The sequence below is a fragment of the Primulina eburnea genome, chromosome 8, assembly GCF_022965805.1.
Source record: "Primulina eburnea isolate SZY01 chromosome 8, ASM2296580v1, whole genome shotgun sequence".
Lineage (NCBI taxonomy): Eukaryota > Viridiplantae > Streptophyta > Magnoliopsida > Lamiales > Gesneriaceae > Primulina > Primulina eburnea.
In genome coordinates, this window is record NC_133108.1 from 38,234,261 (window position 1) to 38,258,621 (window position 24,361).

Sequence of the window (24,361 nt, forward strand, 5' to 3'; positions counted from 1 at the left end):
GGAACCAAGAAGTGCTCCATGGCCAAAACGGACATAACTGATAAAGAACCAACTAGAAATAATAGGAAAGTTATCGTGTATGTACTATTGTCTGGTTTTACATAAACCTCCAATAAGTTCAAGATATCAAGTTCAGTCGTGACCCAAAAATCCGATATTATTATACTAAGGAAGGTTCAATGCCAAAAATCACCTATCCTGATGCGATAATTTTTCCTTGTATTCTATCTTTCAACATTACTAATATTCATGCATTAATTTCATTAACGTGAGAGATTATTGAAATATTTTACGACTTAATGAATAAAAAATAATCAAAGAGAAACTCAAAATCAATGCCCTTGGGAGGCACCTTAGCGCCTGCCTCAATTCCTTGGAGTTTCCAAACCACGAGGAAGCTGCCTGTTAAATTGTGTCTAGGCATCTGACGTCGCTGATTGACGGAAAATTGCGAGTTTTCGTGATATCTTGCATCCAAATGATGTCTATTGACTTTTTCATCAAACTTTTGGATAAATACATGATCCAAGACAACAAAAAAACACTTTTGATAATTAAATTTTTTGCATGCCTTGCATTTATTTTGCCTTCTCCTTTGCTTCCTTCTTTTGAAAGAAAGTACACTCCATTTTTTTTATTGTTATTACAATTTAGAGTGTAATTATTGTAAGAAGAAATTGTTGTATCCGGGGAAAAATTGCTATAAACCGAAGCATTAAGAGGGAGAAAATTTCTTCTCATTTGACATAAAATATATTCATAGATTGTAAACCAACGAAAATATATTATTGTTCTTCTTCACTCTTACTGTTTCAATTCTAACGCGGATTAGAAATGCTGCCAATTAAATTTAACTCAAACGTTGCTAAAGGGAGTTGACATTTCTTTCATCCGGGTCCGAAAATGTTGGAATCTTGCTTTACTGGGGTTGCATATTCCCGAGCATGCTAGGATTTGATTTGTGGGTGTTTGATGGAATGCGTGAGCCGGTCACGGTTCTTTCAGAATATAATGTTTTTCCTGGATTGGTTAATACCGTTTCTTCGGCCAAGAGGACTTGAGCAATTCTACTTGACTACAATGGCTGAGGTGATTTCTGGTGTATCTGAGTTGCCTGATGGTTTTAAGAGTGGGGACATGTTGACTGCTAAGTTGTTAGTTTGGGAGGCTGAATTTGGTTTCGGACCTCAATGATCTATGATTTTGATTGTAATAATGGAGCTGAGATATGTTGTGTTGTGATGTTAATTATGCTAGTATTCTAAATACTCTGTGATTGATGTTGGTTAAGGAAACGTACTCTGTGATTGATGTTGGTTAAGGAAACATTTTCTTTTTCGTAAGAGGGGCCGGCCCTTCTTCAATTATGTCCCAATCTTCTTGGAAAGATACTGTTTTTCGTTATTAACTCGTTCTTAAAAATTTAGTTGCATGTGAAGTGCTAAGAATGAAAATTTTCTCATATCAGATATATGTGTAGAGTAATCCAAGGCAGCTCTTCAAGCGGCTCATGAGGTATACAGACTTTACTTGACGGTGTCAGTTCAATTTTCCTTTCCCGGTGGCTCGACATTTCTAGTATCTATTCATTGCATTTTTGCTTTCATGCGTTTCATGTGTTGTTTATGTCTCCACCAAAGCAGACTAATTCAATATCTGCTCTTAAAGATCTATTTTGGTTAGTCGATGCTTATCTGAAGTTGGGGTTGAGGTTAAAATAACTGAAAACTTGATGATTTTCTTATAAACATAACGCATGATCGGATAATAAGCTTGTTTTTGTGGAAACTATTACCTACTGGTGATATAACTTTTTTTGGTTCATAAACCTGCTGAGAGTGATTAATATTCAATATTTTTGTGCAGTAGTGGAGAAAATACAACTGTTGGTCTTCTTTCTCATTGATTTTGTACTAGTTTTTTGAACCCAATGATAAATGTTTCGTTTTCTTTTTTAGGAATTTTCAGGGATCCTGGTTTTGTTATGTTGTGGTATTTTGACAGATTTCTATAGATTACCTAGAGGGCTTCGTGGGAGCATAGTTATAGGGTATCCATGAGGTACATGCTCAACTCAAAGCTTGCTAAAATTTTAGATTAATTCCAATTCACTATAATTTTTTATTCAATCCACCTTGTTTAAGTGATTTCTGCCTAAATAAATTTTTATGCTAAATACTCGTATGGTTCTGCAAAGCAACCCTGGGGAAACACATGGATCTAATCAAATAAACTAATCAACAATCAGCAAACAATACCCGTTTCTGAATTATCTATTCCAAAAATGTACAAAATTGTAAACAATTTTTGATACTTCAGCAAAATTTCACAGCTGTCTTTATTCTGTATTTGTGCAACTCCGCTTTGTTGAACAACACATTAGATCCTCAAATATCAAAAAACACACACCATACTATATAGGTGGCTTACTGAAATAACGGAATCAATATTTCAGCAATTAATCCCACATTGCTTGGTGTTAGGCCCCATAGTTTTTAGTATGAAGGGATCGATTCGAACCCAAAGCAAAGAGAAGATTGAAGCTAGAAGCACTGACCATATAATAACAATAGTGGGAGTCCTATTTTGCCTGCCCATGAGACCTTTGAGGAATGGGTAGAGATGCACGATCACCCAAAAGGCAAAGAATAGTTTGCCGAATAGGGGACCCCATGATTGATACCCATTGTTGATGGCATCCGAGATTCCAGCCACAACACCGACAAGGTTTATTATCAAAATAGTTGTTGGAGGGATAAGGAGTGTTGTCCACTTGAAAGCGTATAGCTCCCCAAAATCCTCATCATCTGTTGCCTTGGACGTTACTGTGAAGTTTGTGTCTATTCCTGCCAAAACTTTTAGAAGGCCTTGAATAACGGCAAATAGATGAGCAGACACACCACCAATCACCCAAAACTGCTCGTTCCGCCACCATTCCTCTATGCTAACTCCACTCCACCTTAGCTCTAGAATACCCGTCACAAATATCGATAGGAAAAGAGCAATAAAGAATAAACTTGCAAAAGTGCTTATCTGGAACATGCAGAGAACAGAGAAATCAGTTCACAAAGACGTATCAACTGAATATCTTTGATAGGCATTGTATGTAAGAATACCTCTGGCATTATGAACTTTCCTGTGAGCAAGCAGATAGCAGGGAGGGTACAGTAAGCAAGAAGTGGTAGAGATGTGAAGGGATAGACAGTCGTGTTGACATATGCAAATCGTTCAAGCCACTTTAAGTTTCCTTCTTTGTACCCATACCATAGAGGGCTATGGCGACTGAAAAAGATCTCGACAGAGCCAAGAGCCCATCGCAGCACCTGATTGAGACGATCTGATAGATTAATTGGAGCTGATCCCTTAAACGCAGCCCTTTTAGGCATACAGTAAATGGACCGCCAACCTCGGCAATGCATCTTGAATCCTGTGAGGATATCTTCTGTTATAGAGCCATAAATCCAGCCCAGCTGCATCATGTTCATCGTGTAATTTAAATGATGGATAAGTTATAAAAAGCTGCAAATTTATGGGGATAATAATATGCAACTCATTTAGGGATGTCGGCAGTACCTCAGAACCCCATTCTGTCTTGTCTTCATAACCACAGCTTATGACGTGAATGGCTTCTTTTAGCAAAGCTGCTGGGCTTGAGGAAGGTGGAACACCACCTTCAATCATTAAAGTTGAAGTCACAAATATTGGTGATTGTCCAAATTTCTTTTCAAAATTCATATGAGACATTAATATCTCCTTGTCTTCATCGAATCCTGTTTCACAGAGATGCAGGTTCTTATGTTTCGGTGGTTTGGAACAGAAATTAATTATCTTAATCCATCAACGTGAGAAAAATCACGACAATCTAAATGGCTAAATTATGCAATGACTTTAAATAACCTTGAATGTTTGCCCCTCCATTGAGATCATTATTAGAGTACTTTGGAAGCTTTTTGTGACGTCCAAAGCATGGGCAGCAATCACAGCTTACCATTTTTGGACGCTTAGGACCCTTGGGTGGTTCATAGCCGTATAAAGCTTGTCTTCTAAAGACACATCCTGTCCCAACATAGACAGGACCTTGAATGCCGTCTAGACCTTTCATGTTGATCTGCAATTAGAAAATGATTGAAAGGCTGTTGCTATTATTCATATCTTTACTGCTCTGTTAACAAGTGTTGATTATCTTTCATTGTTTTTCCAGAGACTTACATCAAAGAAGACTGTGTTTCTGTTGGCGTATCTGTCGTGTTTATCTATCCCGTCAAACCTCTGAGGGAATTGGACATAACACACTTTCTTTCCAACCTGAGGATCCATCAAAAAACACATCGCCTCTCTTACAGCCTTGCTGTTATTTAAGTAGTGGTCACAGTCCAAGTTCAACATGAACGGAGCATTGGTTAGAACTCCAGAAACTCGAATCTGCGAATTTGGTGGCGTAAGAATAATTACAGTGATGAAGGATTCTGACTACGTGATTTGGCCATGGATGAATTGGAAAGCTAAAAGTTACGGCGTAGTGATGATATTTACCAGGGCATTCATGGCACCAGCTTTTTTGTGATGCTGAAAACTTGGCCTCTTCTCACGAGAAACATAAACCAGGCGAGGAAGTTCGCGTCCTTCCACATCAAGGCCTCCATTTTGGCCTAGAAAGACTTGAATCATACCAGGATGATCCTTGGTGTTGTTTCCCGGCCATGGAGTCCCGTCTTGCATGATCCATCCTCCAGGAGGAACTTTAGTGGCTTTTGCAACAAGTGCATTTATTCTGACCTTGAATTCCTCGTATTCTCTCTGTTACACATAATAATAAGCTTTTGTAACTTTCTAATTGTTTTATAGTCCTCAGGATGAGCAAATTATACGTTTTGAGATTATACCTTCATAGCTCTGCGCTCCTGCACAAAAGTTGGTTGCACTTTATCCTTCAAATAGTCAACCTTCTCCGAGAAATACATCTCCGGTGCTCGAGGTTCTATAGAGAACTTCTTACAGAAAGGAGCCCATTTTCGAGCGAATTCTGCTGTTTCTGATAGTGCTTCGAAGGTACAAATTGAAGCACCATCATCAGATATATAACATGAGATTTTGTCAACAGGGTAGTCCATTGCAAGTATCGAGAGAACCGTATTGGCTGTAACAAGAGGCGGTTCCTTCATGGGATCTACTGTACTGACAAATATATCGACTGGAGATAGCAGATTTGGTTCACCTTCCCTTTCATATCTGCATAGTTTGTTAAACTTGTCACTGTGGAAGCAACTACAATATTTTCTACGTGTTGCTATATCTGTGCTTGTATCCTATATTTCCTTTTCTTTTTGTTTTTTCCTTTTGTTCTTAAGAAGGGCGGATATTGGCTTAATATATAAAGTGGAGGTTATATGATTCAAGAGTACGATTAATTATCCTGCAAAGTTTTTAGTTTCTGCTTGTGATTAATTCTTACCTGAGGGAAAGGCGATCAAGATAGGTCTCCCTATCAATGGGGAACCATTTTGGAAACTGATCGAGGATCCATGAGAAAGCAAACCAGATTTCACAAATAATAGAAGTGAGCCAGAGGCCAAGTGCATCATGCACGGGATTCAAGATTCGATAACGAAGGAAGAAGGCCAGCACCACCAGCCTAGTCACGATCACCATTCGGTAAGGATTAATTTTGCTTGAAGCAATTGGCACTTTTCTTGACAGCGGCTGTCTTGCTTCATCTAAACTGCATTTCATACACATGACCGTTCGAAACTCCGTCAGATTATAGTTTCATTAGTTTGTGATAGAGCCAACAAAGAAAAGAAATATTGAACTCATACATGGCCATTTCCGGATCAGCGGAGTCATCATATTCAGGCCCCAGATTTCCTTGCTGCATTTTCCAATCTTCCATTCTTTCTTTCCAACCCATCTCCAGCTTCTTATCATCCCATCTCGCACCTGCTGCCAGTTTAGAGTTAACAACTCACAGTAAAAATTTTGCTATGAAATATCATTTTTCAACACATAATTCAAATAGTTCTACAACAGTTCCTTTCACCAGTTTCATCAGAGACTGGATATGGATGCACGCGTCTGTGCAGAGAGGATCCCATCATTTGATCTCCACTGTAAGCATGACTTGAAATCGGGAATTCTCCACTAACCTTCATTTTGACAAAAAGCAACCAGGAGTAACTTCTCTTGGCAAAGAACTATCGTACCGCAGTCGGAAAGCTACAGGTTGACAAGATGAAAAGAGATAAAAATGTGGTGAATTGTTCTTACATGACGGGAGCGACCACCAGCTACAACAGCTGGATATTGAGCATTTTCCTCGTCTTCTGGTCCTCTTCCATGGCTCATCTTCCCATGGAGCATGGCTTCAGCAATGTCGGTATTCGTTTTTTGCTCATCTATGTTGAATTCGTGTTCAATGTCATCGATATCTTCCTCATCATCATCTCCCTCGACCCTCGGACTCCCTTAAAATCAAATATCAGAGGACTCTAGTATAGGAAAATTTACGAGACATCCCAAGAGACTTGGATTCCCAGGTTAAATTTGATCTTGAGCTCAAAGAGAATTCGAGTTTCATTCTCATAAAATATTTGTTGAATCTGTATTCTGTCTTTAAAAACGAAAAACGAAAGAAGAAAGTTTATTTTTTGCAATGCTGAGTCACATGTCATCTATTCCTGTATTTTGAGCACAAAAAGCTGAATGTCATCTTTTCTTGTACAAGTTAGCAAGCTATGAAACAAAATAATTTAATGGATGTATTTAATTTAATTAGCAAGCTATCAAGAAAAATAATTTAGATTCAATTAGAATAGTTTTATTCATTGAAGCTTGGTTCAAATGAGCTAATCTTGAATATGAATTAAATACTTTTAAATTGTCTCTGGTTACGTGCAATATGTCTGCGCAATTGCAGCATGCTACAAAAAATTCAAATTTGTCATTGTCATGAAGGAAATAGTACTGCTAGCGTGGTGCGTAAACCTTTAAGACGTTTATATCTGGTTTTGCACTGTGGGCACAGTTGATTGCCTTCTCTTCTCTCGTACTCGTAGCACGGCCGGCACACTGGGAAACCACACTCGTTGCATGCCACAAAGAGTTCGCCATCCATGGTCAGCCCAACCGCATCCCCACATATCTCACAGACTTGTCCGTTCAGATTTTTCTGTGTCTTGTGCTGCAAAATCCATCAGAATAACATTTCTTGCTTACCCTAACGCATATTATTATGGTTTTCTGTCGACCCTTATAATATGTTGCATGCATACGTACAAGCAAGGTAACGTTACATACCTCTTCGTGGCCATGGATGACAACTAACTCGTTCCGGTTGTGAGAACCGGCAACGAGACCGGCACTGGCTTCCATCGTGGGTGGTGGTGGTGGTAAAATGTGTGTGTGGTAGAGTATAAGGAATGGAGGTGAATTGTAAAGGAATATATGGTAAAGGGTTCTTTTTAATACATCATTTTAGGTAGCTAGGGCTGAATTTGTATCACTTTCTTGTCTATTTTGCCCACCTAATGAAGGCAACATCTGGAGTATATTTTTTGTTGGTTGCAGAGTCTCCATTGCCTCCAAGTTAAGCTTCTTCTGTTTCAACCACCTTAAGCTATCTTTCTTCGGTCTTCTTTTACAACTATCCCTAACCCCACCAAGTCTGACTACTCTCCATATATTTATTTATTACTGTATACTCTTTGGGCTAACTTAGGTTTATTATATTAAAAAAAAATATTGTTGATAACAAAGAATAGTAAAAAAAACCGCGAATGGATCCAATCAAAAGAAAATTAAAATAAATTTTTTTTTTCATTTGAAATTTTTTAATATTATTAGCTCAAGATTATTCTCATTAATAATATAATTTCATTTTCACATAATAAATAATCAGTCATTAGCTCAAGATTATTCTCATTTATACCAAATGATTTTCAGGTGTTGATTAATATACATGGTCTGTTCCACTCGGTTTTTTAAAAAGCTCGTTTAAATGGTTTTTTTTTAATTTCGATAAAACTATTGCTTTTTAAAATACAAAATTTTATTATTTTCAAACGAATATGCTTTCATAAATATTAAATAATTTTTTTGAGTATAAATATGACATACTAAATAATAATGAGCTTATTTTTATTAATATTATTTTGTAGATCTGTAGGAAACAATTAATTATCACAATTTTAGTATTTTTATGCTCTTTAGAACTTGAAATTCATTAATTTAATCTTAAATTTATGGTAATTATATCTTTATATTTATTGTTGGACTTAAAATAACTACAATTATAAAAAAATTTTAAAAAAAATTATGCAGTTGCTCAAATTTGAAAAAATTGAAGCTTGATCTCAACACTTTGAGGCGCTTCAAGTCTTTTACAACCTTTAACTTGTTATGATGTATGGTTACGGACCCAAATTTTGATTGTGTCTAAGCTTCACAGAATGACAATAAATTACCCAGAATCGACAAAATCTACATAAATATATTAGTATTAAATTAAATAAACAAACTAAAAATATGAACATATTGTACAACGGATGAGTTAATAATAATTCTTTTGAACAAATACAATATAACTAAAACTATTTGATTGTAAAATGTATATATTATTTTTATATGCAAGCTAATGTGAAGTTATCATCCACCATACAAGTAATTACATTTGAAACCATATTGTTACCTGCTTTTGGTCATCCCTCTGGTTTTTTAAATAATTAAAGCGAGACTTGGATTTTGAAGCCACTTGATTCTTTGTTCAAAAGTTAGTAATTGATAGTGGTTAACTGCGAAGAAATATTTTGGTTATAAGATTACAACTTATAAATGTCTTGGACTTTTTTTAAAAAAAATCTTTTTCACTACTCTTGCAACTAATTGATGAAGCTAGGCCAAAGAAATAGAAATATATATCAGAGAATCTCTCAAAAGGCAACATTTCAAAAGAAATTTAAGCATGGAAGCTCTGTTATCATTGCAATGATTTTTTATGCTTTTGTGCTTTAGATTTGATCTATTTTGTTGGGGTATTAAGGGGGCACTGCCAATGAAGATTGTGAGGTAATAAGAAGAATGATAGAACGGAGAGAAGATGCGTTTAGAAGACTTGTAAGAAAGTATGATTGTATCTGGACTCCTCAATTGTATCTTCTGTAGAAGAATATTATTGTTTTCAATGTCATAGAGAGCATATAATTTGACTGAACAAGCATTTCTCCTTTTGTTTCTCAAGTGTTGACTCTCTGTACTTATATTATTTTGTGGGTTGATATATTGCTGTGATTGCATTTCATTCTGTAGTCATGTGTATCATTTATGCCTTCCCCAATAGTTAACTCATAAAATTTTGGTTTATGTGAATTATCAATCGGACAGCAGCAGTCAAATATGAGGACAGTTCATATTTAGCTCATTCTTTTCATTCATTTTATTTTTGCAATCATCTAGTTTATTAATTTAGTTCTACTTTTCCCAATATGCTTTATTCTTTTAGTAGATACAAGCACACATATTAGGTTCATATCTGCCATTTGACATCATAGACATTTCTATTTTCCAGGTTAATATCATATTGGATTACTTGGGTATGCAGAGCTGAATTCTGTAAATTTAAAGGCTGCAACTTATGCAGCTCTCCTCCTTTTACCTTCAAAATTCAGTGAGGTTTTAGTCTCACGTTTACCGTTTTATATATTTTTCATGTCTGTTATGTGAAGAAAATCATGAAGCATTTATTGTATGATCAGTCAAAAATGCAGGAGGAATTATATGCCAAAATATGTGGGCTCTCATACATGGGTGACATTCAAATGCTTTTTGCATAGGATAATAACAAGGTAGACATGACGAAAACACCAGCAAGTAATTTCAAAGAGAACTTAACTTTTGATTTCATGCATGTGTTGTGCTTACGAGGCTGCATCTGTAGTAGTCCTGTCTTCTATATAATCCTATTGCATTTAATTTTCCTACATGAAGGATGGTAAAAGTCTTCCACTTGCGTGGTGTTATAGTTTTAGGATGCTGTTTTGATGTCAACCAACCATTAAAAGTTATATGCTTATCGTGAGGATATATCTCTTTACCTCTCAATATGTATCACAATCATTTAATTTAGAGAGAGCTCCTAATCTCAAACTGTGTTTTTGAAGTTTTATCCTTATCTCATTGAGCTTGTCACTGTGAGATTTGGCTATACTAAAAATGATCACATCAGCAAAAAATGAAAAATATAAAATATTCTTATTTTTTTGCATCGGTCCATCTGATACTAAAATGAAAGGATATCTCAGTTTCCTAAAGTCTTGATTTAGCAAAGAAACCTTATGCTTTTTTTATGTTTCAGTACCTAATCTGTTTCAGTTTGTCAAGTGAAAAAGATTGTACAAGGACAGTTTAATTTATTCCAAACTATGTATAAACCAATACTGGAAGAACATCCTGCCCAGGACTTGCTTAGATATTCATCTTCAGCAAAAATAGTATACTGCAGATTAGTTCAAATCTTAAAGATATGTTTCTGAAATTAATTTTCACTGTTAGGATCGGAGTTGATATTCCCTGGACTTCTTACCTCCACTTCCTGCTATTCCCTTGTTAAGCAAACTGAGTTGTTATCTATCTATCTATCTATCTGTATGTTGTATAAACTTGGAAATTAATTGCATGCAGAACTTGAAACTGAATGGTGCATTGAGGAGTTATTGACATAACATCTTAAAATAGGTGACATTTTGAAAACATCAATATCTGATGAATTTGAGTTATTACCTTTTATCAGAAACTCTTGCAATATTTCAAGTTTATTAATTTGTGTATTTTCGAAGTTTGCGTAATGCTTTAGTTTGTTAGGAGGTTATCACATAATTGTGTCTGAACATATTTGATCTTTTTTTTTTTTTTGTAAAACCAGGACTGCGAGTTGTCTACTGTTTCTTCCTTACTATCATCCCTTCCTTGGCAACTCAGAGGTCTCGTGGGTTCTAAACTTGGAGAAAAGAAAATTATTAAATGGAGCTGGTATGATGTATGTGCTCTTTTCTAATAATAAGTTAATTAGTATTTGGCATGGAAATTTTACCATATCCTCAATCGATGCATTTGAGTTGAATGTTCATGTCTGACTTCCTCTAGATTTTTATTTCGTTACAGTTTTCACAAGATTGGATTTAGTATTTTCTTTTATTTATGTTTTGGGAAAATGTTTTCGGGAAATATTTCAAAAATTAGTTTTGGAAAATAGAAGGGAAACGTTTGATATTATTTTCTGAGTTTATACAGTATATCTCCACTAACAAGTATTTTGCTTGGTAAGTATTGTTAAATATATTTGAATTTATGTTTGCGTGGATGGTAATTAAATTTGAGATATTTAAAATCTTAAAATCAGTATATTCGATTGAAGTATAATACTACAATAGAGAATATAAGAGAAGTGCTTGAAAAGTTAAATTGAATGTAAGAAATATGCTTCAAACGTGTGGAAATTGATAGAATTATCAAAAATAATGTGGTGATGATGGTTTTTATTTTGGAAATGGAAAATGAATTCAGAGAAATAAAACCAAAGGGTAATAAGGTAGTGCATGTGATAAGGGGGCGTCTTACTGTTGACTGGTAGTGTGGTTCATGGTGTAAGATACCTCGGAAGCAAAACGCTGAAGGCCTGCAAATCTTGAAGGTAATGACATTAATTTTGCTTTTCATAAGTTGGAATACAATGAGTCCTCGGGCAGACTGATATGGAGTTTAGGGGATCTCGGATATTTCTTTAGTTTATGTAAAAAGTGTTTTTTAATTAAAAAAAAAAAAAATTTGCTCCTCTAAATCTGAGTAGCCTTGCCCCATTAAAATTCTTTGCGCCTGTATAATAATGGTCACTCGGAGGGGCAGGAAAAAAAATACCACGCAACATGTAGCATCTCTGGTATTAAGTGGTGGACCACGATAATCAAATGCGAAACAACTCACGCTGCATCGTTCTATCAGGCATACAACAAAAAAATCTCACGGTGCATCCGTTTATTCATAGGTGAAACAAATAAGATTGATGTGTGGACTGTAGTGCTTGCCCGGGCAAGCTACGAGTCAAAATCCAATTTTCAACATTGATGAAACAACACATGAAAACACAAAGTTCATTCTGTACATAACTATAAAACCACCTTTTCGTAGCTAAGAAATCACGAGTCGCTCCCTGTAGTTGCAACACTCATCTTTATTGATTAGATGGTGCCAAGCATTCATCAACCATTTCAACGAGATTAGGATTTTCCAAAGCTGCAGCAACACGTTCTTTATCGTTCAACTGTTTATTTACTGCGAACAAAGAAACTGATTGTTGAATAAATATCCAGAGAATCGTAAAATGGCAAGAAGCAAATAATCGGTGCTTATTACATTTTATTTTGAATAACTGCACTACAACTTAAACCGGATGGTTGCAAATCCAACAGATGTACACTTTTAAGGGAAGAAGGATGGAACCAGCGGTGAATCCATGTACGCTAAAGGCAAAATAATGGTGGGATTGTAAAACATTGGAGCTAAACGCTGAATTTTGAATAAAGTTGAACTGGGTACTGGTTTAAAAGTCAAGCTTATCATGAAAGGCCGTTTATAGTTTCCCATATTGAATTTTCAAAGATTGACACAATCGTCCAGCCAACCTCCCCAACCCCCGGATTTTTCTGTGCTACATGGGGATTTAACACCATGTAGTATCGCAAAAGCTCACAATAAGCAGTGGAACACACAGAGAGAGAGAGAGAGAGAGACCTGCAGCTTCGGTGGCATGAGTACCAGGTGCTACTCTGATGTCCACCTGGAAAAAGTAAAGAAGATACACTACCATTAATTTTAGAGATCGTGATGAACTGACAATTGAATACAGTAAACAACAATCACAAGTTAAGAAGCTAAAGTCATCGAAGCAAAAAACAGTTTCTACAAGTTCGTTTGGAAAAGTAAATATTGTTAATATCGGTTGCAAACTTCCGATATTATCATTGTCAAGAGAATCAAATCACTGTCCATATCACGACTAACTTCAATCAATCTATACTTACACCCATGGGCCAATGAAGCCCATTCATCATTTTTAACTATTAATGAAATGCTAGGATGAGGGTATGACCCTCGTACAAGATCCAACTGTCCGATTTTAATTTGACTATGTGTGATCCACATTTCCTTTGACCCACAAACCCAAATCAATTTTAGATCATCGAATCTAGCATTAGCACAACAAGAACTCAAACCATTTTCTGTTTCACGTGAATAAAGAAGAGACCGTACACAGGTTTTTTAAGTCGCTGAAAATTTTAAAATGTGTTTTACAAGAGAAAATTCCTCCAGCGGGGCCTGCACTATGAGCAAGCTGGCGAAAACCGTTTCTTTTATCCAGTTCTGCAATAACATGGCGAAATAAAACCAACTAGAAAAGGAAACTGAAACAGCAAATTTTTTTAAAAAAATCAACTAACAATACTTAGCACCATACAATATTTAATAATTCCAGCATCAGCATCAGTGAAACATGTTTTCATGCTACACGTGTGTTCCTTGTTACATGTCAGAAAAACAATCAAGAAAAAAAACTGAAAATGCTCTGTAGAAGTTTTATTTTAACAAAAATGCTTAATAGCTATTAGTAACAGCGGTAGGCAATATTTTGCATATCCTGGGTTTCAATAGTCATACGTCATTGAAAAAAGGATTCTAATACCTGCCCCAAGAAAAATAAAAATTCTAACCTGGAAAATTTTTAAATAAAAGGAACAGCCAGAAACCAGTTGACTTATAAATAAAATGGTAAAATATAAAGCTAACCTAAAAGTAAAACGTATTTTAACTTGCTAGAACAGAAACATCTTCCAGTAGAAATTAAAGACATGCAGAGAAGCTTGTAAAGACATCTGGTCATACATAATCAAACCAGTATCATGGTTTTGCAGCAAAGAATGGATTGCTGCTCCAAAATAAATCCCATATCAAAACAAATGTTTTAGAAGGAGCCTCGAAATTAAACAAGGATTTCGTGAAAATAGTGTAATGATTCAAGTATAATTTGGTAAATTCCTTTGTCCCGTATCTAACAACCGCATCTGGGAAACTAAGTTTGAGAGCAATTTCTACAAACACAACCCAACATATGACGACTAGCATTGCAGTACACAAACAATGATTGCGCACCCACTCATTCATCAATAAGGACCAAAACCTGACACAATGAAATTTATGGAGGCATACTTTGTACCGAGGCGGTAAACATCGCATCAGTTTGACCCGCAAGCATAAGCCAATTACTGTGGCCATGCTGCAATGCTCAACCGTCGGAGTAAAAGTGATCCTGGAGAAAAACCCTTTTTAATGAGATTGAAAAAATAAAAGCAACACCCAAGGCAGAAACACAGAACAAAAAAAATTCTACCTTACGTGGCTCTGCTTGTCATCCACCTCAATAGCATCTTCAGTTATAACCTTCAACTCCTCCAAAGAATAAGGATGCTCTGGATCTTTTATGTCTCTAACATGATGTGTGAGCATTAAGAAGCACAAAATTTCCACACAATGGACATGAAACAATCTCGTTTCATATAATGGTTTTCAACATTCTACTAAAAATCTGATCAGCTCACATTAGTGAATTGGGGAGAAAAGGATACCGAAAAGGCACAGACAAATCTCTTTTCTCACTAGAAGCATATTTGCTGAACATAATCTCATTAAAAAAATTCTGAAAATCAACATGTGTCTTGAAAAAGCAAATCAGTTGATACCCATATGGTAATTCTCCATCTATGACTACCTAATGTGCATAGAAAGGCAAAAGAGTCATAATATTTATGAGATGGTTAAAAAACTTCGACACCCAACAAACAGCCAAAAGCTCCCCCGAAAACAAATCAATATTAGAACAAAGCTCAGTGGGTCAAAGAAATAAATCCACATTACATAAAGGATATCGAATATTTCTTGTTGGTCAATCGGTTCAACCGCGTATTCATCCACATCACCATGTGGAATTCGAGCTCGACGTTCCTTTTTCTCATAAACAGTAGGGTTGGCGTTTATCAATCCATCGACCATGGTGATCTTTATATTCCAAGTCGATCTCTTTTGCTAATAAACTGGAATTGGGAACGGCGCAAGAAGAACGGATGCCTGATTGTGTCAATTGGGACAAGAACCCTGAATTCCCAAAATCGTTGTGCGCTTAAAGCTAGGAAGCTAGAGATTGGGCCTATAGACACTAGGCCAAAAATGCCTTGCTTTCATATTTCTCCCGTCCAACAAGATTAAAATGTCGTTAATATCAATATTTTAGATAATCCTTAATGTTTTTGTGTGAAAACTCATTTATCTAAATTTTGAAGCTCAATTCTCATATATATATATATATATATATATATATATATATATATATATATATGTGAGTGATTGTATATGAGTATTTAATCAATTACAGTGTGTATCATTACACTTGAGATTGCTCTCATTCTAACTAATTCCTTCATATAAGTTGCTCATGTTTTGAAACTCTTTCCAAATTTTTATTTGATCTTCAACATGTTGTATTTATGACCTCCAACGATGATATATATGCTAGTCATAAGAATATGATCATTTGGAAAGATTTTGTAATGTTTCGATATTGAAACGATCATTTCCACTTTGCTAGCCACCTTTCTCGAGTCTAACCTCTTTTAAAGTCCGCTGCCAGTTGTGTTCGTCAGCTAGACTAATAATTCAGTTGAGCTTGTTAGCTATACTGAACCAAACTGATGAGGTCTGCTCATCATCATTTATTAGTCTTGTACACTCCGATCCTATAACGTCCGAAAATCAATCCACGTAGACCGCATAAATGAAAATTATTAAATTACTAAAATATTTTAATTAAATGATTTTGGATGCATGAATGATATATATTGAGTGACTAATGATTAATTGTGTAATTTGTTCGATTGCATAATTTAAAAATTTTCAGGCGAATATTTAATGTCGGACGGGGAAAGAAGATCAGATTCGACTAAGGTGCTAACATTAAAAGTTATATTTTTATTTTAAGTCAATAAATTATTTATTTTAAATTATTTATAAACTTTAGCTTTTTAAAATCGAATTTAATTCATTAGACGATTTAAAAGATTTTAAGGTTTAAAAAGTAAATTTTTGAAAATCAAAGATTTAATCCTTGAAATTATTGTGAAATATTTTATAATGATTTTATGTTTTAATTAATTTATTTAACTAGTATTTAAGTGGAAATAATGATTTTTTTTAATGGCAATTTTGAAAATAGAAATATTAATCTTTTAAATTGGAGTTTAACTTGATCATGATATTTATTTTTTTTAAAATGTTGGATAATTTAATTACCTAACTAATGTTTAAATTATTTATTAGAGATTTATTTAACCCTAAACTAAGCACAAAAAAAAAAAAAAAAAAAAAAAAAACTCACGCACACAATTCACGTACCACTCATAGTAAACACACACATAGCCGTGATGTTCTCAAGCTTAAGAGACTAGGATTTTTTGCACCATCTTGGCTTCTACCATCAACGATTACACTACCACATGCATTCCTAAAGTTTTACGTCACTTTCGAGAAAGAAAAACAGCCGCAAACGTCGTTTCTAACGCAACATGTTTCTAAACTTTATTTTTGCACAGTCCAAATCATATTATATGTGTTTTATATTTTGAGGCATGAAAATTATATTGATCAAATTATTTGACGAAGGATGAATGTTTTTCAAAGTATTTGATGTTTTCACGCTTGTTGAGTTTCGCTACTATTTCTAAGGGACACGCTACCATTAGGGAACGTTTAAGGGCTGGAAAGGGGTCGTTTAAGCGGGAGATGATGGTTGGGTAGAGGCTAGAGGGGTTGTATAAGGACCGTATATCATATTATCGTAAATCATATTTTGATTATCGATAATTCATGAAATTGTCATGTGATTACGTATATGATGCATATCAGGATAATTGAGAGAAAATAGGTGGTAAAAATGAAATATTTTATTAGAAATTGAATTATAGTTGAATGATGTGCTGAACCGCAATAGAAAAGTGACATATTTTACGGTTTTCAGCATAATTATCTGAGTATTAGTCCAAATGAAATGAAACCAATTTCATTGGAAAGCTAATACATAGTATTAAAACTTTCATGTTTTGGATTTTGTCCAAATCTAATTGGAAATAGGGACAAAATCATCTCGAAGTGTAACGTGTGCATTGCAGTTTCCGTACTGACACATTTTGGGAGAATAAGCATAACTCTCACGTCCGATATCCAAATTGAGTGAGGTCGGGGGAAATTGAAAGCCAAGACATAGATCTACAACTTTCATGTTGACCATTTTTTTCTCATGTAAAACCTAGAATGTTGGACATAACACCTCGCGCTCGAGCGCGACATTTACCGCCCGAGCGCTGCACAATTCATATTCGGGGACAGAATGTCTCGTGCTCGAGCGCGAGATGTTATCGCCCGAGCGCAAAGCTGACATTGGCGAGGGATAAGAACAATGATGTTGTACATTATTATTTATTTTCTTACCTCAACTTCTAGAGAATACGAGAGAAACGAGATTTTCATCGTACGAAATCACCTCGACACGCTATCTAAACTTGAAACAATTATATATTCGGAATCCTTGAATCGAGAGCGTTCTTCTAAGGTAAGTTTTTTTCTAGTTTCAACATCTATATTTATTCAAATGCTGGAATAACATGTATTTGAACTTGATGTTCATATATGTGGTAGAATAACCGACAAAAAACTAAGTTTTGAAGTCGGAATTGAATTATGTTATGATTTCGATTTGATATGAATTTTCAAAGTTTCAAAAGATATTTGAAACTTATATCATTGAATTTAAATGAAATTATTGATTTAAATAAATGTGTTATTGATGTCGATAGAGTTTCTATACTGAAATCTTCAAGCTACATCGACTGGAAACGAAGAATTGAGGTATGTTGTGACCGAGTAACATACGATATATATATGTATCATATGATATATGTTTAATTGATTTGATTGAGAATATGTGTCTGTATGCCTTATTTGTTGAGTTGATGTGGCATACATGATATTATGATTGGATTATCGATGTAGAAAATAAATATTTTGTTAAAACGATTATTTTCTACATACATCGATACATGACATGCACGCTGATCTATGATCTTTGGATACCCTGATATGATTGAATATTATTATGGGGTTTGTGAACACGGTGTTATGTTTGGCATTATGTGGCCCTTAAAGCATAGTCATATTTTGCCCCGATGATTGATTGAGATTTGGGATTTGATGGCGCTTTGTCGACGCTATCACACGAGTATACCTGATTGAGGCTGTTGTGCCAGCTCGAGCATTGATTTGATAATGATTCATTTGATTCCGATATATGCTCAGTGGATGAGCATTTGACCTGATATCTCCACGACATATATGCATTGCATATCATATATCATTGTGTAGATATATGTTGTATATATGATGGTTATTCCATACGGAGCTTTGCTCACCCCCAAAGGGTTGTTGTTGTTGTCTTTGTGTGTGGACAATGACAGGTACTTCAGGTTATCAGGAGACTAGAGATGGTACTTCTGGAGGGAGTCACAATTGATTTGAGGTTTAGTGGTCTATCACAGTGTAGATGTAAATGTATCTATATACTGGGGCATGTTCCGAGGATATGAGTTGTTTGTATGTAGTTGGTTTTATTATATATGGGTATATTTTTTGATGTGAGATGAAATACTATTTTTAGTTTTCAAATAATATATTTTGGGCTCATCGTAAAAAAAATTTAAACTCGTTTTCTGCTTATAGTTAATTAACCCTAATCAAATTGAATTGTAATAACAATTAGGAGTTAAGGGCCCCACATTGTGCATGGAAGGGCTCGACGTGGCTAGGGTTTTTAAGGGTTTTTTAGGGGCTGGTGCACTAGGGCTTGGCCAGCCATGGTCCTGGCCCTGGGTGCAGCTTGGTTTAGAGGTTAGGAGGAGTCCTTGAAAAGCTGGACTCGTGGCTCGGTGATGATAGGCGGTGCGCGAGTCCTAGGTGATCAAAAAGGGCGCACGGTTTGGGGTCTGGCGCATGGCTGGTTTTAGTTGGCTAGGCTGATCCATAAGTGTATAGGGACGATGACTCGGGCCGGGACGGGTTCTGGTGCAGCCGTGGTCCTAGGTGGCTCGGGGGTGACTTGATAGAATAGGTGCGCGTGGCTTGGTTTGGGAGAATGGTTCGAAAATGGCTAGGAAAAGAGATGGGGCTCGAACCGTGGTCCACGGGGGTTGAATCATGGTTTACGGGGTCATTTTAGGTATGAAAATTTTATGATTCAACTTTAGGAGAAAAATGTTAATTATGAATTAATTCGGGTTCAAAACGTGTTTCGATTTAGCTATTAAATTGATTAAATCGAGATGCTCGGGTTTACGTCTAAGAAAATTATTAGAAGTCAAATTTAAGTTTATATGATGCTATGAGATAGTTTCAAGTCAATAAAAGTAAGAAAAAACCAAAATTGAGAAGTTCGAAGTCCAAGGATAAAATGGTCATTTTAAGTTTCAGGTAATTCGAAAGGTCTGGCAATGTTCCGAAGAATCATATTTCATGCTAAATGATATTTTAAAATATTTATGATGAAAATATGATATTTTTATGATATATAAAAATGTTGTATAATTTTTCTCGGAAAAATGATATTTTACTATTTTTAAAGGATACTATATTTTATAAATAAGAGGAAAAAAAAATATTTTGAAGAATGTGAATTTACTGTGACAAAATATGATATGATTAGGAATGTCGTGAGGGAAAAGACCTCAGAGGGGGCCCGTTTACGGGAGAAAGGTCTAAAGAGAGCCCTGCGATCGTATTTCCATATTTGGTCAGAGCCTAGTGACGAGAATTGCTGACGTCCCCGCCCCCAGGTATTTGGTGTAGCTAAGACAGATCAGCCGAACACATGATGATATGATTACAGCTAGTCACTTTCAAAGAACAAACTTCACCCAAAAATTATATACAATGATGAAAAGTTTTATGATTTAATGATTTATGATATGATAGATGATTACGAGCTTTTACTCTAATTTATTTTATTTAAATATTATGTTAAAGCTGCTCTCGTATATGTATTATTTGATACGTATATTTAGAACGTTAGGAGTCATTAGACTCATTAGGTTTGGATGGTCGCAAACAATGTTGATTTTGAGGGAGGCGCTGACGTTTGAGTGGATCGGATTCAACAGTACACTCCTTATGGACTTTATTTTCCGTATTATATTAAGATTTAAAGTTTGAAGTAAAAGATTTTGAAGATTATTTATTTCTATATTTTATGACTTATTGTGGGGACCCGGACGCTAATCAAGTTCTTAATCATCATTGGACTAATTAATCAATTATAAAACAGGGTCTAAATTTTTTTTTTAAAATGCGGAACGTAGTTACATCAAACTAATATACATATCAGTATAAAATAAAGTACAAGTCATGTACCGTCTACAAATCAGTAAAACTAAGGTTCAACATCTAAATATCAAGTGTCACAACCCTAGATACATCCAAGTCCGAAGTCTCCACTCTATCACGATCTCTCCTCATCTCCTGGACCCTGATCCTGTCCCACCTGTTGTCATGTACACATACAGACAAGACAACAGCCGGATAACTCCGGTGAGAATATAATCCCAGTATAAATCAACGAAACATGCAGTCATATAACAAATATAAAGCATGTAATCAGGTAACAGATATATGTATCAACATCTGAAACATAATCAATATCAAACTGTCGACAATGCTCGTGACTCCACGACTCAGACTAGACTCAATCCTAGCCTAGGGATCCCGATTTCCAGACATTGGCATTCCATATCGACCAACAGTAATAGAAAAGACTCCAGTTCTATCCACGTCGATATAGTATTGATCACCAGTAATAGAAGACGCTCTGTTTCTATCCACATCAGTATAGTATCGATCACCAGTAATAGAAGAAACTCCGATTCTATCCACATCGATATAACATCGATCAACAGTAATAGAAGAAATTATAATTCTATCCACATCGATACAATACTGATCACCAGTAATAGAATGAGCTATAATTCTATCCACATCGATAGCCAATTATCCAGTAGCAGACTATGGCACTTCCGCCAATACAATATCTCATGACATCGTGCAATGTGCCCGTGTTGATCCCACCACTATCAGGCACTTCTGTCATAAGACTACTCGTCTAATACCTGCTATCTATAATCAAGAGAACAAGTATATCAATCAAATCAATGCAATATCAATGCAATAAAATAAAGTATGTGATTTATGGAAACTCAAGCCTGAACCGACTCAAGTCGATCTCCCAATACCACATTGACTTATACCTTTCGTTTGCAGTTTCGGTCTGAAGTAATATCAGTTCTGAACTCAAGACTATCTCTGTAAATCTGAAATAATATATCAGGAATCATAATATCAATATTCCATTCTCAATTCAACACTGAAACTGATTAATCTGGATTTAATTCAAATCATCGGCATAACGGTACAAACTCAGTATTCCCGCAAATACCACATCACCAGATAACAATTCCCTTAATTCATAATCGATACCAATACACTCTGATATCATATCTCAGTAATTAACTTCAGAAAATCATAATAATTCCGTAATCAGTCCGTTTCTTAATCTGACTTTGATTCTACGATGTCTAACATATCAAGAATATCATATATGAATCCTATTCAATTCTGACAATAGCATAATTTCAAAGCATGTCAAAACGTAGCAAAACTTACGTCCAGTTGTAGCCTACGTTGCTAGGAACTCGGTACCGAAGTCGGATTCAAAATCAGACGGACGGATTTTTCACAAAAGGCGTAAGGATTTTTCACAACTTCACAGAGACCTTTCCTCGATTCTTTTCTGATTCTAAATGATTTCGTACGTTTTGTATATATATATATACCAACGTTACAAACTAAGCCAAATGTCCATTTCTTCTTCTGCATGTCTCGCGCATATGCGCGACATTACTGGCGCATATGCGCGAGACCTTCGGGTCTCGGCTTTGGCAGCTCGCGCATATGTGCGACTTACCTCGCGCATATGCGCGAGACCTACTGGAATTTTCTTTGCTCCATCGCACAGCTCGCGCATATGCGCGCCCTCCTGTCGCGCATATGCGCGAGACCTACTGTCCAATTCGCGCATGTGCGCGTCTCATGTCGCGCATGTGCGCCGATGGTACTGTCCTCGCACATACATTTTCACACGTTACCTCAAATCGGGTCCCGGTTAATCCTTTCATAATCATATCAAATTATAGTTCAATAATTACAGATTACCAGGATTAAATTTCCGGGCATTACACTTATTTTGAAGTTTAGTCGTTTGATTATTTTAAAATAAAAGTATGATTTTATGGTTGAAGATTTATGGATTTTATGCATTTGAGTTTTTAAATATTATTTTATGTTGGAGGGTTTTGAGGCTAGAAGAAAATGTTTATATAAAAAAAATTCCTAGTATTTATTTACATTTTTAAAGTTAAAAGTAAGAGAAGTTTCAGATTCAGATTTTGATTTGTGAAGATTATTGTCTAAGTTTCGTAACACATATTGAATCGTTTCATTCGGATAAACAAGCCGATCAGGCTTATCAAAATACCTGCAACCATTCATACCCAACTGATTCTTGTTTATCAGTTAAACTGATCAGCCTTACTATCATCAGTTTGCTTAGATAACATCCAATTTAGCCCAAGTGGCATGAAATAAAATTTGTTCCAAATTGAGTTTTTTGTTTAGGCATTTTAGCGGCTAGTCATTCGCCTCATAGAGCTCTAAGATATCATAGAAATATTGCAACTTGCCAAATTTTCAATTTGGTTAAATTCGAGTTTCAGTTTCCATATTGAGTTAACAATTTTACACTTGAGTAAATATATTAGAAACACAATAAAAAAATTTGTTATCATCAAAATCAAGATTATTAGAATTTCTAAACCCAACAATTACTCTCTTTTTATGATCACAAAATTTAGATAAACAATACTTTCAACTAACATATATTGGTATTATTGGTAGAGCTTGTCGCATTACAATCGAGAATATTTCAATATAGAGGAAAATTTATCCTACATGGCACAAAAAATATTTTCCTCTTTTTTATTTTATAAGAAATTACTGTATTCAAAATCATCAAATACTCTAAAATTTAGGGGTAGCTCTTCCTTTAATGCGAGATCGGTTTCTTATTTTTTAAAAAATTAAGTTTTGTTTTGTTTTGCTTTTATGTATTATTTTAGAGTATTTGATGATTTAGAAAATAATAATAAATAAATAAATAAATAGGTGAAAATAGTTCTAATGGCATACAAGATAATTTCCCTCTATTTTGAAAGGTCTATAATTTTATAATTTTATATCACCCAAGCAGGTTTTGATGCCAAATTATCAATTTCGGGCGAGCCGGGGTTTTCCAGCAAAATCGAACCAAAATTACCAGAAATTTAAATATACAAAACGAAGACTGTAATTTGACTAAATATTAGACAAAAATCGCAATATGACAAATATAAAAGATTGAAAAACAATTTTTCCTTAATTATTTAAACAAAATTATAAAGTTATAGCAGTTACTAATGTAAAAATAGGTTGAAGTGAAAAATATCTAATTTTTTTAAAGAGAAAACACCAATTATTTTTTAGTGTTTGTCTAATTTAGGTTGATTAATGTTTTATTTAATTAAAAAAACAACTAACAAGTAACATCTAACCAAATAATTAGATATTTATTGAATCAAAACTCAAACTACCAAAAAATAACCAAAATTTGAAATTAAATCGATTTTGTAGCTAGTACACAACATGCTCACCAAAGAATTAAGAAAAATACAAGTTTATAAAAACCATGTGAATAGCTAAGTATTAATCTTAGACATGAAGGGATTCTTGTTTAAGATATCTTATCTTTCTCTAATAGGAAACCTTTCATTGTCTGTCTTTTTTGAGTAGATTTGCGAACAAGGTGGCTCGTAGTTGCGCAATTTATGATTATCACCCTTGTATTGTATTGGAGGTAGGTTCTTACTCATCTTGGTTGATGAATGTAGCTTTGAATGATCTTTTATAATGAAGTTTGATTTGATACTCAATAGACCATGAAACCAAAAACCTAGTTACTTTAGTTTTCTCAAACATAATAATATAGTATAATATATATGTGATGCTATAATATTTATTATTTATATTACGTCTCGCTGGCTAGTTTTCATTATATATAAATGAAATTTATGGACAAAAATAA

General features: G+C 34.8%; 2 protein-coding genes and 1 long non-coding RNA gene across 5 annotated transcripts; 1 reads left to right on the top strand and 2 right to left on the bottom strand.

The window, feature by feature from the left end:
* The first annotated feature begins 741 nt into the window (after positions 1-741).
* On the top strand, positions 742-4,376 carry LOC140839581 (uncharacterized). 2 transcript variants are annotated; one of them, XR_012119761.1, is made up of 4 exons: positions 742-1,411; positions 1,483-1,515; positions 1,959-2,061; positions 4,202-4,376. It is a non-coding gene; the product is annotated as an uncharacterized lncRNA (long non-coding RNA). The 2 variants fall into 2 exon arrangements; XR_012119760.1 differs by having other exon boundaries at positions 755-1,089; positions 1,469-1,515.
* LOC140839580 (cellulose synthase A catalytic subunit 7 [UDP-forming]) lies at positions 2,208-7,451 on the bottom strand. Of its 2 annotated transcripts, none has more exons than XM_073206405.1 (13): positions 7,294-7,451; positions 6,982-7,177; positions 6,265-6,461; positions 6,038-6,143; positions 5,817-5,937; positions 5,453-5,719; positions 4,884-5,229; positions 4,534-4,797; positions 4,210-4,422; positions 3,898-4,108; positions 3,574-3,770; positions 3,117-3,470; positions 2,208-3,033 (listed from the first exon to the last, which is right to left on the bottom strand). In XM_073206405.1, the coding sequence occupies exons 1-13, from the start codon at positions 7,366-7,368 to the stop codon at positions 2,452-2,454; spliced, it is 3,129 nt and encodes a 1,042-aa protein (XP_073062506.1). In that variant the 5' UTR covers positions 7,369-7,451; the 3' UTR covers positions 2,208-2,451. The 2 variants fall into 2 exon arrangements, with proteins under 2 accessions (XP_073062506.1, XP_073062505.1); XM_073206404.1 differs by having other exon boundaries at positions 5,817-5,940.
* A 4,540-nt stretch (positions 7,452-11,991) lies between these two features.
* On the bottom strand, positions 11,992-15,305 carry LOC140839582 (protein AE7). The gene is made up of 5 exons (XM_073206406.1): positions 14,965-15,305; positions 14,432-14,535; positions 14,251-14,350; positions 12,778-12,823; positions 11,992-12,318 (listed from the first exon to the last, which is right to left on the bottom strand). Exons 1-5 carry the CDS (start codon positions 15,088-15,090, stop codon positions 12,218-12,220), a joined length of 477 nt encoding a protein of 158 aa, XP_073062507.1. The 5' UTR covers positions 15,091-15,305; the 3' UTR covers positions 11,992-12,217.
* Between the last annotated feature and the right edge of the window lie 9,056 nt (positions 15,306-24,361).

Coding starts and splice junctions, on each gene's coding strand:
- LOC140839580 (XM_073206404.1), bottom strand. CDS start 7,368: ATGGAAGCCAGTGCCGGTCTCGTTGCCGGTTCTCACAACCGGAACGAG. Junction 4,423..4,533: donor CTGGTGCCATGAATGCCCTG/GTAAATATCATC, acceptor CCAAATTCGCAG/ATTCGAGTTTCTGGAGTTCT. Junction 4,109..4,209: donor GAAACACAGTCTTCTTTGAT/GTAAGTCTCTGG, acceptor TTCTAATTGCAG/ATCAACATGAAAGGTCTAGA.
- LOC140839582 (XM_073206406.1), bottom strand. CDS start 15,090: ATGGTCGATGGATTGATAAACGCCAACCCTACTGTTTATGAGAAAAAG. Junction 14,351..14,431: donor GACAAGCAGAGCCACGTAAG/GTAGAATTTTTT, acceptor GTTTTTCTCCAG/GATCACTTTTACTCCGACGG. Junction 12,319..12,777: donor TCATGCCACCGAAGCTGCAG/GTCTCTCTCTCT, acceptor CTTTGTTCGCAG/TAAATAAACAGTTGAACGAT.